General features: G+C 35.8%; 1 protein-coding gene across 8 annotated transcripts in view; it reads left to right on the forward strand.

Moving 5' to 3' along the window:
* The window catches only part of LOC127876439 (probable protein phosphatase 2C T23F11.1), a 64,792-nt gene that overhangs the window by 35,343 nt on the left and 10,101 nt on the right, over positions 1 to 19,348 (forward strand). For all 8 annotated transcript variants that reach the window (XR_008047856.1, XR_008047855.1, XR_008047857.1 and 5 more), the window contains 6 exons: positions 637 to 702; positions 3,283 to 3,348; positions 11,846 to 11,919; positions 15,223 to 15,364; positions 16,132 to 16,215; positions 18,905 to 19,050. Coding sequence is in view for 5 of the 8 variants with exons in the window: in XM_052421724.1 (XP_052277684.1) it covers positions 637 to 702; positions 3,283 to 3,348; positions 11,846 to 11,919; positions 15,223 to 15,364; positions 16,132 to 16,215; positions 18,905 to 19,050 (578 nt within the window). In the remaining 3 variants the exon portion in view is untranslated. The remainder of the gene's footprint in view (positions 1 to 636; positions 703 to 3,282; positions 3,349 to 11,845; positions 11,920 to 15,222; positions 15,365 to 16,131; positions 16,216 to 18,904; positions 19,051 to 19,348) is intronic.

Below are 19,348 nucleotides of genomic sequence, written 5' to 3' on the forward strand. Positions count from 1 at the left end.
TACCAATTTGATATTTGGCATGCATGTGTATCTCATGGAGCCGCACATTTTGAGTGGTGAAAGGTCAAGGTCATCCTTCAAGGTCAGAGGTCAAGTATATATGGCCAAAATCGCTCATTTTATGAATACTTTGGCAATATTGAAGATACCAACTTGATATTTTGCATGCATGTGTATCTCATGGAGCCGCACATTTTGAGTGGTGAAAGGTCAAGGTCATCCTTCAAGGTCAAGGGTCAAAAAATAATAATTCAAAAAAGCGGCGCAGAAGAGGACATAGTGTTTCTGACAAACACATTTCTTGTTCAGTTTCAGGGTTCAGCAGATTTTTGTAAAACTTAAAACATATTTTAAAATAAGCATTAATCAGAGAATTAAGGGCACCTTTAAATGATTGAAGTAAACTAAAATAAATAAAACACTAAAAGTTTTGGCATAAAGTTTTACTGGTGTTCAAAAAATACATGTCCTTGGTAATTATAAACTGTGGGTTTCTATTGTCATCTTTCCATTCCTTAGTATTAATTAGTGTAGAAAGGAATGTTAATGAGGAATGTACTGACATTGGTGTTGAGGTGTATATTGATCATAGGGCACAGCTAAGAGTCATACAGAGGGCTTGCTGTTCTATTTCAGGTGCCAAGGTTGCACACTATGCCAGTATGAACCTTCACAAGAAAATCATCACACAACCTGCTTATGGTGAGTCACCTGTGAAGGATCCGGAAAAAATGATAAGATTATGTTTGCATATGGTCTTGTTCTGTCAACTTTTTGTAAAGCTGTGATATGCAAAAGCAAATTAATTAATCAGTAGTCTCTTCACAGTCAATGAAACCTTGAGTGTCCACAATGTACTGCATGCAATTCACCGTCAATGAAACCTTGCGTGTTCACAATGTACTGCACGCAATTGCATGCATGCTAACAGGCACAACTCACAATGCCTTATTAACCTGCAATAACAAGTTCATGGATACATTTGTTTGACGTTTAAGATATTACTTATAATGTGTCTGTATGGTGGCTCCTGGTAGAGTGATAAGACCTGTTCTGTGTTGCATGGTCTATGTTACTGATGATGTGTGTGTCCTTTACTGCTAGTACAAGGCAGAGAGAGAAAAAACAAGGTTTCTGTTGAGCATTTAATTTAGTCGTGTTCTGAGAAAACTGGGCATAATGCATGTGCATAAAGTGTCATCCCAGATTAGCCTGTGCAGTCCACACAGGCTAATCAGGGACGACTTCGTCTAAACTTGATTTTTCGGTAAGGAGGGACTTCCTTGAAACTAAAAAAACAATAAAAGCGGAAAGTGTCGTCCCTGATTAGCCTGTGCAGACAGCACAGGCTAATCTGGGGCGACACTTTACACACATGCATTAAGCCCAGTTTTCTCAGAACGCGACTCAATTTATTGACTCAGATGCAATAGTTTTACACGCTACATAACTTCGCCTCTGCCTGTTCTTATCGAACATCAAACAAAGGAGCCATGCTGTATTTTCACAGTGTACAATGTGCAGTTCACAGGCGAAATCAGGGAGGACATTTTCCTGTCTATACCAAGTGTCATCCCAGATTGACCTCTGTGGACTGCATAGGCTAATCTGTTACAACACTTTAGGCTCATGCATTTAGGCCAGTTTTCTCAAGGACCCTCTGAAATAAATTAATGTGATGTTTTAAGAGGTATATCACTAAGCAAAAAGCTCTTATGATTTGTAAATTTCAGTACATTCTATTCATTTTCTTTCAATCTTTCTCATGCCCTTTATTATAGGATCATTTAAATCATAAATGTCATTTTGTTGTGAGCAAAAAGTTCAGTGGTAACTTTAATTTGTTGTACAATGTATGATGTTTGTTTAAACAGGGCCTTGGAGATTAAAAAAGGTGACTTTTAAATTCTAGTTGTACATTCAAACTTGTGCACACAAAAAAGAAAAATCAATTGTTTCTAAAAACCTTTATTAAAGCAATGTTACTAGTTTGAACAAGATTAAGAGTTGGCTAATGTCAATTGCAACTGTAATAGTAATTAAGGATACACTGTAACATTTATAACTGTGCCTGCTTGAATTGAAGTCCTCACACATTGTAGACATTTGACACATGTTTTTACAAGACATTGCCATCAAACAGTTGTAGAACAGCTTTCTGTAGAGACCAACACATTGTTCATTTCTGAATATCACAATACTACTGAGTTCATATCTGACTATCGCAATACTACTGAGTTCATATCTGACTATAGCAATAGTACTGAGATCATATCTTACTATGGCAATACTACTGAGTTCATATCTGACTACATGTATAGCAATAGTACTTAGTTTATATCTTGACTATAGCAATATTACTGAGTTCATGTCTGTCTATAGCAATACTACTGAGTTCATATCTGACTATAGCAATACTACTGAGTTCATATCTGACTATAGCAATACTACTGAGTTCAATCTGACTATAGCAATTCTACTGAGTTCATATCTGACATTAGCAATACTACTGAGTTCATATCTGACTATAGCAATACTACTGAGTTCATATCTGACTATAACAATACTACTGAGTTCATATCTGACTATAGCAATACTTCTGAGTTCATATCTGACAATAGCAAAACATTCATATCTGACTATAGCAATACTACTGAGTTCATATCTGACTATAGCAATACTACTGAGTTCATATCTTGACTATGGCAAAACTACTGAGTTCATATCTGACTATAGCAATACTACTGAGTTCATATCTGACTATAGCAATACACCTGAGTTCATATCTGACTAGAGCCATACTGAGTTCATATCTGACTATAGTAATACTACTGAGTTCATATCTGACTATAGCAATACTACTTAGTTCATATCTGACTATAGTTATACTACTGAGTTCATATCTGACTACAGCAATACTACTTAGTTCATATCTGACTATAGCAATACTACTGAGTTCATGTCTTACTATAGCAATACTACTGAGGTCATATCTGACTAGAGCAATATTACTGAGTTCATATCTGACTAGCAATACTACTGAGTTCATATTTGACTATAGCAATACTACTGAGTTCATATCTGATGAAGCATAGTTTTTTTAAGTAAGATCTGGTTAATCAGAGCAATTACTTGTTTTATCACTTGCATGTTTTGCTCTTATTTTACAGCAAGATATCTTTTATTGAACATTGCCATGAAGTTAGAATGCTTGTGAAAGCTTTTGCTGTCAAGCCGGTTACGCGATTCAAATATGTCATTAATTTGTTTGCTTGTTTGCAGCACAAAACCGAATAAGTGAAGCGCTCAAGGGGGGTTTTCTGCAGCTAGATGAAGATATGATAAAAGGTATATACTTCATTGATATAAAACAATATTAATTTGTTATTATTGCCTGCTTGCATCAGAATTTCCTTTATGAATATGAATAGGCTCATTGGTTTTGTCATCTTTGTCTTGGTTAGTGAGGTTAGGTCAGGTTAGTTCAGTCAGCGGGAAAGAAAGTGAGTTTTGCAATAAAATGCTCATTATCAAGATATTGAAATCAGTTATAAACAGCCATGATATCATGACAGCCATGTCTCCTCTTGGGTGTGAGTTAATGTGTACATGTAACTTTTTCCTGCACACATAAGGCTTTCTAAAGGTGAAAACTTCCTTGATTTTGATGTGTTGTCAGCTTCTCAGACATGAAATGTAAAATAAAATATAAATAATAGTTTTGTTAAAGTTCTGTTTTGTCATTAGGTGATTGTATTCCAAATTGCCAAAATTTCCTTTTTATGTCCCCCACCACTATAGTGGGGGACATATTGTTTTTGCCCTGTCTGTTGGTTTGTTTGTATGTTTGTTTGTTTGCCCCAACTTTAACATTTTCAATTCTTTTGCAATATTGAAGATAGCAACTTGATATTTGGCATGCATGTGTATCTCATGGAGCTGCACATTTTGAGTGGTGAAAGGTCAAGGTCATCCTTCAAGGCCAAAGGTCAAATATATAGCTTCATAGCGGCGCAAAAGGGGACATAGTGTTTCTGACAAACACATATCTTGTTGGTTAAGGTAATATATATACAGGAGTAACTTTTCAGTTAGGTTTTTGGAAAATCATCAATATATTATACCCTCAATCTTGTATTAAGAGACCACTTAATGGAGTAACTAAAAGTGGTCACTTAATAAAATTGTCTTTAAAAAAATAAACCATTCTGCAAGAATGCAGACCTTCCATTTTAATCCACGTACAATTGTCTCTTTTTGCCACAATGATTTCAACTTGTGTTATCAAATGTAACTAAATATATGATGCGAGCATTTGCCATTTTGTGTATATGACTGCATTGGTTCCAAGGTCGGCTGCAAAAACTATAAGTTACTTCCAGACTTCCTTCATTTCAAACCCTGTTCCAACTTACACGCCTGGTAAACCAACTTATGAAATCCCAATAGGGATACGCTTAAAATCATAAGTTGTACTTCTGGGGATACATAAATTGACAGGAAAACTGCAAAAATGGAGCCTCAAGAGGTGAGTCGTTTTGATTTTTCACATATTTCCTCTACTTGGAGACCTTTTCTCCCAAAAAGCTCAATGCTATTCGACTGCACACACATTATTTATGGTAAATTTGTACTGCCTATAGATTATTCTTTTGAATTCGTCCCGAAATCGCTTTCCTAGTGGTGACCTAGATAGACAATGGGGTAAGCATTTCGCATTTTCATCGAAACTCTTATTTGTAACAGTCGGACATTGTATCCATTTTGTTATATTTTGAACATTTCATATTGCCAGCGACATCAGAATCTTCTCCTTTGTCGCAAATCGTTTTGGAACGGCCACAACTCACCAAAATCTAATAGGGATACATAAGTGGTATTAGGATACATAAGTTGTATTCGTAGTCAACATATCTCTTGCTCGTGTGAATTACTTTGGGGGTCGAGTTCAGAAAGAAATAACGGTTATTAGGTTTACTCGTATATTCTGATACTATCAGTGATGGCTACACCATCATTATTACTGCTGAAATTATTAGTTGATGGTTTGATATTTCATTCAAAATTTGTTCGTTAAAATCAATGACAATAAAATTTAAAAAAATGCGTTATAAATAGGCTGCAGTTACTCTACCTTTAAGATTAGCAAAGCTCAAGAACCAGTCAACGCTATGAATTAGCGCTGTGTGGTCTAACAATTTTCAAAAGTTACTTCCCTTGTAAGTAAAGTTGCTTCTTTAAGCGAATGTTTGATTATACCTCGACACATTTTATCGGAAATGTCTGAGGCCCGATGTCTTTCGCATGGGTTGGTAAATTTTTCCACTAATCCTAGTTTGGATGTGGTATCCGACTATCGATAGGGGGGCTGCTGGTTCCATGTGACTTTTTTTGTCACACAAGTAAACACGTTCAACCATCATAAGGAGTTTGTTTTAATTGTCGGAACAAAGTCGATTCTCTGCTCACTGATGCATTTATTTTCTCTTTGAAGGTAGGTTATTCCATTGATTGCTAAAAGAAGGTGGTAACTATTGAGTTGATAGTTGCAGTAAATATTCACAGTTGTATTCTAGTTGCATCAACATTCAAAACAATGTTTACCAGTAATTATGGACCAAATCGGCAGAGTGACATTCACACATTTTAATCCCTTTTGTCAAAACACCGCAGACAGCAGTCTACACAATAGGTCAGTCGACAAGCTTTGCGTGTTTTCATAACGTCAAACACTTAATCCAGTTCCGCCAAGATGTCTTCTTTAATCAGTTTACAGTACAATTACTGTTAAAATAGTTACTCTACTAAAATACCGTAACGATAAAGATTCGGCGTGTTTGATTTGAAATTATTTTGGAGGAAATATCAATTTATTTGCGATATAATTTTGTTAAAAAATACCAAAAATACTTTTAACCGAAATCAACAGAATTAAGTGTTCTCCGGCTACAAAATTTGTATCAAAAAATCAATACACGCACGCTTTGCAGGAGTATACCTTGACCATGTACATTGCAGCATAATTTTCGCGCGCTTTTGTCGGGAAATATACATGATGACTGTATATTGAAAGCATTTGTAAACGTCCTGTTAACATTAAAAATCGTAGTGTGTTTCGGATTACTTAGTATTATTCTCATTTGGAAATTTTACGGAACATTTATCCTTGTGTTACATGTATATGTGTTATGATTTAAATATTAATTTGTCAAAATGCTTGACATGTCGTATATTCATTCATATTGTAGACGTACCTGTGAATTAAAAAAACATAATTTTTATACGTATTAATTTTCTATACAATTATCTTTATTTTTATACAGTAATTAAACAATTTTTAATGACAATGTTTTTATGTTTTGGCATGCCAAGTAGCACACTGCTAATGCGGTGTTGCGCGGCGGTCGCTGATAAGAACAGAAATTGTCTCCATTTACCGACTAGGCTAAAGTAATACACGCCGCGGGTATTAGTAGTGTTTTTCCCAGGCCATTTTAGCGTGGCGAAAAGCCACGCCGCCCTCCCGGATCGCCACGCTGCCCTTTTCAAAGGCAAATTTCGCCACGCGCCCTTTTTTTCAAAGGCAAATTTCGCCACGGGCCCTTATTGATAACATCTTTATTGCCTTACGATCTAACTTGGTCTGCAAAATCAGCTTCCTTGATTGTCTGTGACGCTCCGACTGTGCTTGATTTACTCGAGAGACGTCAACGTCTAATCGACTATATTTAATTGAGCAGATTTAATCTATAACAGTGCTCGATTTATAGGTAGGTCTTACTGACTGCTCCAAAGCTGTGAATTAGTCATGCGTGAATAACCCCGTGTCAGTATCAATCGATAATGCCGGAGGCTGTGTTATACCAAGCGCACTTTTCGCTCGGCAATGTGTACTCCTCCACGATATAATCATTTCTTCGGAGACTTTTGATGAAAAACTCGATGTTATTCTCGTGACAATTGTGCTTTGCATGCATTATTCAGTTAGATCTATATCAAAACATATATTTTTTTACGCATAATTACATTTAAATTCACAAACTTTATCGTTTTCGTCTTTAAGATAATTAGATCTAATTATTGAAATAATTACTGAGACGTATACCAATTTCACAAATGCGAATCGCGTATACGATTTAACGTTGCTATGCGCACCTGTCGCTTACATCATTTGACATTTCATCAACATGGCGGACTATACAGAATTATGGTGGACGAACCAGTTATCGAACACCTAAGAAATTACCTTAAATTATGTTAACATTGAAACACTTAAAATGACAAAAACATTTTGTTTTAACAAATGACTAACAGTTTAATCATTAAATAACTTATCTGTAAAGTTTTCCAGCAAATATCCTTCAAGAATTCATAACAATGATTCCCTGGTTATTGTCACCTCTAGCAGACAAAACAAAATGGCGGCCGATGTAAACATGACCTATTACCCGACACTTCATAAATACTACTCTAGCATATACAAAGTCACATGACTATCACGTGACCCGGACTCGGCGAAAAAATCTGCGTCGGCTGCAATCAAAATTGCAAACGGAAATATGCTTTTGGTGTGTAAATGCACGTTTTGATAAATGCATTCAAAAAGTAATAGCAAAAAACACATAAAACCGTGTAAATAACAATAAATGCATTCCTTTAACCTGTTTTCAGCGCATTTGTTTCAAGCTAAGTAGGCAAGTAGGTCAGTCACTTTATGTGCGACCATTTGTTTATCAATGTGACGTAATGCGCACTTTTGCGCATGTGCATACAGAATCAAAACAAAACGTCCGATAATAGGTGCTGTTCGATAACAGGTACTTACACGATAAATTGTGACTCGTCAAAAATGGCAAATAACGTCGTAAACGATCGAATTAACGATGGAGATTATACATTAAGAAGGAATTAATGAAATGTCTGTGATAATCAACGATGCATAAACATGTTTTAGATAGCAACAACATTATCTATTTATTTGTAATCTACTAGGTGGATGTATGTCACGGAAATGAGTTTTCGCATATTGTAAGCGATCAATTTACTCGCAATTTTATTTTAAACATCTGTCGAGATTATTGTTAGAACATGGGATAAGACAAATATGGTTTCATTTATATGTTAGTGGATCTGTGTATAATCAGATTCATATCATATATTGCTTTATTATGTTTGTCGTGCTGTACAGTTTATTGAAACAGCATGGAACTTAAATGTACATTGCAAGGTAAATATATTAATATAAATCATAGTAAGTTAAATACATCTTTTACCATTAAATGTGCTTTTTTATGTTATTTTTTCCACAGCTGCTTCTGATGTGTTTAATGTTTCCCCGTAATTCAGGTATTCAGGGAACGTTTTTGCCCTTTTTTGCCTAAACTGCGCGCTAAAATGCCCTTTTTGAAAGTAATGCGCCATGCCCATTTGCCCTCCTGGGAAAAACACTATATTAGCGAACCCAACTGAACGCTGCGTTTTACCTCGTGTTTAAACTCCGCGTAAACACTCGCTAGCAGGTAAAAAACGTGCAGTGAGCGCGGTTTTTGGGGAAAACGCGTGGAGTGTACTGTATTTATGTAAATCTATAAATTTCAGCAGCACACAAGTTAATCCTTTAACAAAATATCATCATTAGCAAAGTGCAGAAAAATGGAAATGCATTTTACCTTGGTTTTTCAGTTTCTTTAATGTTAAAACTGTTACATGTGAGTCGTACACATGTTGCTTTGTGATATGTAATTTGATGTTTTAAACACTATATTTCAATACAGAAGTCAATTTATGAACTTATCTTACTTTATTATAACAGAAATATGTCATGTAAATGCATATATCAAGTTATTGAATGTTGTATTAGATTTCTAATATGTAGAGTGTTTACACAGATGTTTCGCTAGAAATAACTAATTTTTAATGGAATATGTGCAAATATTTATGAATATTCTTGTCATACATTTCCTACGCCAGAATCCATTGAAAAATGTTTTTTTAATCATCAAGATTTGCCCTATGAATAGTTGACATTTTAGAAGGATGAATATCATACCATTCCAGTTGGAAGTTTCCTTGTCATTAGCATGTTTACATTTTGTTAAGTGATTACAATGTGTACAAAAGTTATAATTTAATAACACTGACTCAAAAAGAGTTTAACTAGTTCATGTAAATATGTATGTTTGTACCACTTTAGTCTTAAATATTGCGTTTTTTTAATGCATTTCACCTTTTGTGACCAACCTTTCGCCATGTGTAAACACTCTTTAACTCACATATCCTAAACCAGTTGGCCATTTTAATGAACCTGCACAGGAATGATCCTTTTGTGGATCCATACAAATGTTGTCTAAGTAGTTCTGGTCGTCAAATATCAAATATGGTAATAATGCACTAAACAAATAAATTATCAAATATTCACAATATTTTTCGTTAAGTGTTGAATTGATTTTGACATTGACAAAAAGTGAAATTTAACGCTTATAAAAAGGATTTAACAAAATATAAATGTACCAAATTTGGCCATGAAAGTCATATGTGGCAGAGCCTATTAAATCAAGAAATACTTTGTTTGTTCAGCCTTACTACTGTTGTTTCTTTTACGATACATTTTATGTTTTGCTGTTTCTGTTAGTTTTATAAATTAAAAATACAAATGAATGACTCTTTCTGTTTTGTATTTTCTGAAATCAACTTGGACACATTTTACAAAGTTGACTGACCGATGTAAGCTTCAAACATGTTTGTTTGAAGTAACATGCGACAAATAGCAAATTACATAACTTACTGCAGTATATGTTTATTCAAATAATAAGAAATTGCATTACATATTACAATGTGATTGTAACATTTCAAATGGCACATCTTAAGTCTAAAATGAAAAACAATGCATGTTCATGTAGTAAAAAAGACGCAAGCTTAAATTACAAATCAAAGTTTAAGTTGCCTTTTATGATGAAGAAACAATAATGAACTCCATTTTGACAGGGGAAGGTGGTCCGAATACACCAAAACCACTACCCATGATACTGACTTCAAACACTTAGAAAATTCTCTCCCTTTAATTTGCAATTTAAAGGACTAACAATCAGATAAAAGAATCACCAAAATAACAATTTATTCAATATCATTACAATTTTAGCGTGGATAATGTAATTGACTTATGAAGGCTATCCATACAGATATTGTGTCAGTCACTTCAATGCCAAAACTTTCAAGACTTAGATAAAAAATGTTCAGAATCACAAGTAGCACCTTATAATACATTTTGTAAAGACAAGAAATGTTTGTGAAACATGTATGCCCCCCCCCCCCAATAAAATGCCATTATATACATACATCTGTAGAACATGAAAATATAAAGTTTAGAATGTGACTTATAGACATCAACTTTACCAATGTTGAAATAAAAGTGTCAAAAGGTACTTAATTTATCACTCATACACGATTTTCATATTATAGTAATATATTAAAATGCTACCCTGTGACCTTGACCTGTGGATTATTAACACACAAATAGATACAAGTCTTATATATATACATCAGTTCCCTTGCTGTGAGCCACTTTCAAAGTGAACTCAAACCCGTTTGGAAGTCAACACTTTTGCTTCATTTATTTTGTAAGCGTAACAGGATCTGGTTAAATCCAGAAAATGTAACTGTCTTTTCTTTGGACTGCTTGCCCTGGAGCCGTGCTTCTGTATCATAGTAATTATCCCTGAAACAAAGTTCTTAAATTAAGTTCATCTATTGTTAATCAGTGTTAAAGCAAGAAAAAATAAGCTGTTCAGGTAACATTGGTGAAAATTGTTGGGTTGATAGGTATGCTTTTTTATTCTTCAGACAGAGGACAACAGACACAAATACCCAAAATAATGACATATCAAACCATCAACTAATAATTTCAGCAGTAATAATGATGGTGTAAGTTGTAACCATCACTGAAAGAATCGGAATATACGAGTAGACCTAATAACCGTAATTTCTTTCTAAAAAGCAATATAACTCGAGCCCCAAAGTAATTCACACGAGCGAGAGATATGTTGACTACGAATACAACTTATGTATCCCAATACCACTTATGCATCCCTATTAGATTTTGGTGAATTGTGGCCGTTCCAAAACGATTTGTGACAAAGAAGATTCTGATGTCGCTGGCAATATGAAATGTTCAAAATATAAAGTGGATACAATGTCCGACTGTTACGTGTAAGAATTTCGATGAAAATGCAAAATGCTAACCCCATTGTCTATCTAGGTCACCACTAGGAAAGCGATTTCGGGACGGATTCAAAAGAATAATCTATATTCAGTACACATTTACCATAAATAATGTGTGTGCGGTCGAATAGCATTGAGCTTTTTGGGAGAAAAGGTCTCCAAGTAGAGGATATATGTGAAAAATCAAAACGACTCACCTCTTGAGGCTCCATTTTGGCAGTTTTCCTGTCAATTTATGTATCCCCGGAAGTACAACTTATGATTTTAAGCGTATCCCTGTTGGGGATTCATAAGTTGGTTTACCAGGCGTGACTTAGTTGCCCGATTTAAATACATGTATCCTTTTGTCCTGTTTTGTCCTGCATTGAATCAGTGACTTACCTTGACCTAATTATGCATAGCGTCTAGGAAAAAGGCCATGGCAAACAACGTAGACCCAGATGAGATGCTGCATGATGCGGCGTCTCATCAGCGTCTATGCTGTTTGCTAAATGGAATATTTGTAAGAAATATTCTAAATATAGAAATAAATACACTAGACATCCCTAATTTTGGAAATAAATTGATCCAATTTAGAAGGATGGGAGAGTCCACTAGGCATAAATGGGTTAATGTTGTTTGTTGACAGATGATACCATGAAGGAAGAGTTAGCAGGAACTACAGCCATAACCGTCCTGGTGAAAAACAGCAGAATCTACTGTGTACGTAACATGCTCTTTCTGGGTCGATACTCATCTTCATGATCTGAAACTTACCACTAAGGATATAGCGAATTCTACCATGTTAGTGTTAAATCTATGGGTTCATCAAGCAAGGCTTAGAAAACTGTTATCATAAGCTTTGGCTAGGGTTTAGGGTTGTTAGCTGAGCATTAAAAAAATCTGTATACACTGCAACTCCAATACATCACAGTCCGTTATATCGCGTTGTCCAATATATCACAAATCGGCTATGGCTCCCAAAAATCTGAGGAGCATAATCCCCAAATAAAATGTTTTAATCTGAGAATTTGATAAATTAAAATCCGTTTCAAGCTAGTATTTTTCCCTTTTTTCACCAACTTTTATCCAACATTCATAATCCAGTTTTGACCAGATTGTTTGCTTAAATTGTACATCACTTTAACACCTGTGTACTGCGATAAACAATAGCCCCTCTTGTCAAACATCACAGGTCATTTCGGGGTTACCATTCTGTATTGAATTTGCTTTGAACTGCCGAAACGCACCAGTGCACACATGAAGGTGTACACAATTATAACTGTAAATGTCACAAGTCAATACTGACCTATCTCAACAATCTGTGTGCGTTAGATACAGTGTAAACTACTTGCTTTTAATTTCAAGGTAAAGATCCCTCAGTTTGTCAAAATGCACTACTATTAAAACCCATGCTTTCCATGCTTTTCATGAGAATGAATGACGTCATTTTGTACATGGGTCTAATTTGTGCATGCTTTCTTGAACAATACAACTCGGCAATGTTTTTCAGATTACAAATTTAATTATATGCATTTGAAAATACTCACAAGAAATAATGTTTTGTGTTATACCAATGAATAACATATGGATATAACACATAATTGAATAAGGTAGGTAAATAGCGTGTTTTGAGATTGCATAACAATGCTAATGCATACATATACATGCATACATAACCTTACAATTTATATCGCGCGCCGGATATATCACAGTCGCGATCTTTGGACCCCTTCAACCGCGATATATTGGAGTTACAGTGTATGTCAGTTGTCAGGTATTCCATTTATCCAATCTTTTTTTGCGTTTTTAGCTCATCTATTTTTTGAAAAAAAATTATGAGCTATTGTCATCACCTTGGCGTCGGCGTCTGCGTCCGGTTAAGTTTTGCGTTTAGGTCCACTTTTCTCAGAAAGTATCAATGCTATTGCATTCAAACTTGGTACACTTACTTACTATCATGAGGGGACTGGGCAGGCAAAGTTAGATAACTCTGGCGTGCATTTTGACTGAATTATGTGCCCTTTTTATACTTAGAAAATTGAAAATTTTGGTTAAGTTTTGCGTTTAGGTCCACTTTTTTCAGAAAGTATCAATGCTATTGCATTCAAACTTGGTACACTTACTTACTATCATGAGGGGACTGGGCACGCAAAGTTAGATAACTCTGGCGTGCATTTTGACAGAATTATGTGCCCTTTTTATACTTAGAAAATTGAAAATTTTGGTTAAGTTTTGTGTTAAGGTCCATTTTATTCCTTAAGTATCAAAGCTATTGCTTTCATACTTGCAACACTTACTAACTACCGTAAGGGGACTGTGCAGGCAAAGTTATGTAACTCTGACTGGCATTTGGACGGAATTATGGGCCCTTTATACTTAGAAAATTGAAAGTTTGGTTAAGTTTTGTGTTTTGGTCCACTTTACCCCTAAAGTATCATAGATATTGCTATCATACTTGGAACACTCGCAAACTATCATAAGGGTACAGTAAAAGGACAAGTTGCATAACTCTGGATGTCATTTTTACGGAATTATGGCCCTTTTTTGACTTAGTAACTTTGAATATATGGTTAAATTTTGTGTTTCGATCCACTTTACTTCTTAAGTATCAAGGCTATTGCTTTCAAACTTCAAATACTTTCATGCTATCATGAGGTTACTGTACCTGGCAAGTTGAATTTTACCTTGACCTTTGAATGACCTTGACTCTCAAGGTCAAATTATTAAATTTCTCTAAAATTGCCATAACTTCTTTATTTATGATTAGATTTGATTGATACTATGACAAAACTACTCTTACCTGACATACCACAATAGACTCCACCCAAACCATCGCCCGTGCCCCCCCCCCAACCCCCCTCCCCCCCCCCCCCCCCCCCTATTTTTTTTTTTTTTTTTTTTTTTTTTTTTTTTTTTTTTAAGATCATCTCACAAATGACCACCACACCCTCACACTATACCCCCCCCCACCCCACCCCCTCCCCAATTTTTTTTTAAACGGTTAAAAAACAAAACTTTTTATTTTGATTATTTTATGTTTGAAATACCGTCCAACCATCGCACCCAAGAATCCCCCCCCCCACCCCCCCCTCCCCCCACCCGAATCCCCCCCCCCCTATTTTTTTTTTTTTTTTTTTTTTAAGATCATCTCACAAATTACCACCACACCCTCACACTATACCCCCCCCACCTCACCCCCCCCCCCCCCATTTTTTTTTATGAAACGGTTAAAAAACACAAATATTTATTTTTATTATTTTATGTTTGAAATACCGTCCAACCATCGCACCCAAGAATCCCCCCCCACCCTCCCCCCCCCACCCCCGATTTTTTTTTTCCTTTTTTTTCGCATTTTTGGAAGAAAATGTAATAAATGTCCACACCCCCACACAATGCACCGCTCTTCACTCCACCCCTCCCTCCTTTGTGATTGAAAATAAGAGTCCCTTCACCTTTAAAAAGAAAATAGATGAGCGGTCTGCACCCGCAAGGCGGTGCTCTTGTTATTTCTTTATTTAGAACATCAATAAAAAAGAATGTCTTGAAATACATAAAATGATGTCATGCATAATGTACAAAATGCCATCACTAAACTGTGCATGGTGGAAATACATCTTAGTTTAAGCCATGGAGTGTTATTGAGGTAAAGCATGAATTATGATGCGATGACAATAATTATTCTTGAAACTGTAAGGTTTTAAAAAAGTCTGTCTTAAATTTAAATAATGGTTCAGTTTAAATAAATACTTTGCAAATAGATACATGTACCTCATGAGATCATACAATCATATCAAATTGACTCTCTTATATGTGGTATATATTTACTAATCTGGACAGAATCAGAACAACTAATTCCCGATTGAAGATAGGTACCTTTTTACAAAAAAGTAATACAAAACGCCTGTTTTGCTTCTTTGGTCAGTACTGAAAGTTAAAAAACTGAAGCAACAGGGTGTATACTTGTGAGGTTGATTGAAATGCATTTTATGTGTTGAGTCTTACTCTGTGTACCCGGTATGTCAGGCAAACGTGGGTGACTCGAGAGCAGTAGCCAGTGTACGAGGTCGCGTAGACGTGCTGTCTAATGACCACAAGCCAGGCAACGAGGGAGAAACCAGACGAATCATTGCAGCCGGAGGATGGGTGGAATTCAACAGAGTAAATGGCAAGTGTCATCCATGCAGGTGTTTTTATGACCTCAAAGGGATGTTGCAGGCATATCGTGTTTTTGCATTTAATACTTATATAGCAAAAGGACTTTAACAAATCTTCTCTAAGTCATATAGGCAAAGAGGTTTGATATTTGGCTTGTGACATCATTTGGTTATGCTTCGGGTAGTTTGTTACTTTAAACATATTTATTTCTAATGGCAAGAATAATATATACAGATCTTACACAATATAAGAGAAAAGGATTGAAACGAAAGAAGCAAGTTCTTATATAGTTTCTCTCCTTAGCATTAATATTTACACAGGTGGCAGTGTTTAAAGACTACAAATTTCATGATATATGGGTAGTTTGTTCAAATCATTACCCTATTTTAAAGCAAAACTTGTATTTATTGCAAACACCATCATTCATGGATTATGAAATAATTTTGTGGAAATGTAAACTATCATAAGACGAAATGTCATGTTTAACGCCCTTCTTCCTACCTCGAAGGTCAATTAAACATAGAGATAAAAGGTCAATTTTGAAAAACATTCCTGTCTCAGTCATAACTTTGCCACAAATGGATGGATTTTTTAATAATGGATTTTCAACCCATCATGAAAAGATGGCTTTCTTACCACAAAGGTCAAAGTCACACTAAAAGGTAAAAAGTATTGTTTGTCATGAAATTCTAATACTTATTAAACATATTCCCAATATTTGTTTGCCGAATCTTTAACATAACATTAACCATTTATCTTGATTACTTGTATTTCTAGGTAATCTTGCATTATCAAGAGCTCTAGGGGACTTCATTTTCAAGAAAAATGACAAGAAAAAACCAGAGGAACAAATTGTTACAGGTAACAAAAAAATTGGCTCAACATGATCTGTTTAAAATTTCTGTGGTGATGATAGGAGATGGTCAAATGAAACCTGCCATGGTCATACTTTCGTGTGTATGATTTGTTCTTAATTTAACATCGTTTTCACCTCAGACTCTGCCAAAGCCTTTCCAAAACATGTTTTGATTGTTATTTAACAGTTTATATCTACATTTCAAGAATTTTTTTCACATACTCAGACAGTTTTGATCCACCATTGGTGAATCTTCATCAGATTGTGACTTCGTGGGAAGTGAACGTCACAGGGCGGGCTTACTGCTGGACTGGTTCCCAGCAGTAAACAAAGGCCTGTAGATGGGGCTTAGTTGGTAGTCCCCCTCGTCCCTGTTCATCACCCGTCTCTCCTTAGCTATTGCTAATGATTCCCTAAGTTTTCTGAGTGCGTTTATCTCACAAATTGAGTGTGGTAAGAACTCTAGTCGACAGATGTTTTACAATAGTGACTGATAAAGAGGATCAGAAAAGGGAACTTTACCACATCAGGGGAGCACTGAAAGTGTGTGGATATCCACAATTGACAATAAACAAAGTTGTTAAAGACACTGAAACAAAGATATCAGGAAAACAGGAGGGGAAGGGTTTTAGGAAGAAAGAAAGGGATAAAACCAAGAACAAGTCAAAGCGTATGGTAGTCATTCCCTATGTGAAAAATGTATCTGAGGCGCTGGCGCGAGTCTACAGAAAGCACAACATAAGTGTAGCAATGTGACCACACAGCACTCTCAGACGCTTTCTTGTACATCCTAAGGACAAGGCGCTGATGGAAGAGGTGTGCGGCTGTGTATACAAGAGCCCGTGCAAGAATTGTGAAACTGTGTACATAGGAGAAACAGGTCGCAAACTTGGTACTCGGATCAATGAGCACAAAAAAGATGCCCACAAGTTTTCACACGGTCAGGAAGGAGAGAATCGAAAACAACAGAACACTCCAGTGCAGTTACAAACCATATAGCTAGGCACAACCATGTCATTGACTGGGAGGGGGTGAAAGTGATAGATAGGGAAAACAACATTGCACTCAGAAAACTTAGGGAATCTGTAGTGATAGCTAAGGAGAGACGGGTGATGAACAGGGACGAGGGGGGCTACCAAATGAGCCCCATCTACAGGCCTTTGTTTACTACTGGGAACCAGAACGGCAGTAAGCCCGCCCTGTGACGTTCACTTCCCGCGAAGTCACAGTCTGATGAAGATTCACCAATGGTGGATCAAAACTGTCGCGGTATGTGATTTTTAGCTCATCTATTTTTTGAAAAAAAATTATGAGCTATTGTCATCACCTTGGCGTCGGCGTTGGCGTCGGCGTCCGGTTAAGTTTTGCGTTTAGGTCCACTTTTCTCAGAAAGTATCAATGCTATTGCATTCAAACTTGGTACACTTATTAACTATCATGAGGGGACTGTGCAGGCAAAGTAATGTAACTCTGACTGGCATTTTGACAGAATTATGTGCCCTTTTTATACTTAGAAAATTGAAAATTTGGTTAAGTTTTGTGTTAAGGTCCACTTTATTTATACAGTATCAAAGCTATTGCTTTCATACTTGCAACACTTATTAACTATCATAAGGGGACTGTGCAGGCAAAGTTATGTAACTCTGACTGGCATTTGGACGGAATTATGGGCCCTTTATACTTAGAAAATTGAAAATTTGGTTAAGTTTTGTGTTTTGGTCCACTTTACCCCTAAACTATCATAGATATTGCTTTCATACTTGGAACACTCGCAAACTATCATGAGGGTACAGTAAAAGGACAAGTTGCATAACTCTGGTTGTCATTTTTACGGAATTATGGCCCTTTTTTGACTTAGTAACTTTGAATATATGGTTAAATTTTGTGTTTCGATCCACTTTACTTCTAAAGTATCAAGGCTATTGCTTTAAAACTTCAAATACTTTCATGCTATCATGAGGTTACTGTACCTGGCAAGTTGAATTTTACCTTGACCTTTGAATGACCTTGACTCTCAAGGTCAAGTTATTAAATTTTGCTAAAAATGCCATAACTTCTTTATTTATGATTAGATTTGATTGATACTATGACAAAACTACTCTTACCTGACATACCACAATAGACTCCACCCAAACCATCCCCCGTGTCCTCCCCCCGAATCCCCCCCTCCTAATGTTTTTTTTTTTTTTTTTAAGATCATCTCACAAATGACCACCACATTTGTTTGCTTTTTTTTCGCATTTTTGGAAGATAATGTAATAAATGTCCACATCCCCACACTATACACCCCTCTTCACTCCACCCCTCCCTCCTTTGTGATTGAAAATGAGAGTCCCTTCACCTTTAAAAAGAAAATAGATGAGCGGTCTGCACCAGCAAGGCGGTGCTCTTGTTTTTTTTTAAATGTACATATAAACTGTTAAATAATTTCCAAAAACATTCCTGATGAATTTCTTTCGAGATGTGTTGATTGATTTAGAAATTGTGTCTGTGGTCACTTTTCTCCTACTTCTGAGTATGGTAGATAACAGTTTCTGTTATATGTACTTAGTACTGGTAAAGTGCTTACATCTGCTCTGCTTGCCCAGGAAGTGTAGGTAAAAGTCAACCAACCTTTCTGGTATGGCTTAAATAAAGTAAAAAAACTGTGGGAAAAAAAAATAGTGTAAAAATGTGTATCATGCAATGTTGCAGCCTACCCAGATGTACAGGAGCGGCAGTTGAGCTCAGATTTCGAGTTCATCGTGCTGGCCTGTGACGGTATATGGGACGTGCTGACCAACCAGGAAGTTGTCGACTTTGTGCGCGCTAGGCTTGCTCAACGGATGGAACCTGAAACAGTATGTTAAACATTAATATCATTTTATATAAGATTATTAGCCATTTTTCACTCTTATGATTTATGATGAAATCATGGGTGTGGTTGAAGTAATAATCTAAAAAAAAACAAGCTTGTAAAAATTAGAATAATCCTTATTCTGTTATGTATTTAAAAATAAAAAACGATATGTTTTGGTCAACATTTTTAACACCGTTTTAGAAATAATTATTTCTTTAATGTTACTTTTTGTCTAGTAAATACATTTTGCGATGAAATTACTTATCACAAAATCTTGCTCATGCTGCAAAAAATGTTCC

Source organism: Dreissena polymorpha, chromosome 4 (assembly GCF_020536995.1).
Source record: "Dreissena polymorpha isolate Duluth1 chromosome 4, UMN_Dpol_1.0, whole genome shotgun sequence".
Lineage (NCBI taxonomy): Eukaryota > Metazoa > Mollusca > Bivalvia > Myida > Dreissenidae > Dreissena > Dreissena polymorpha.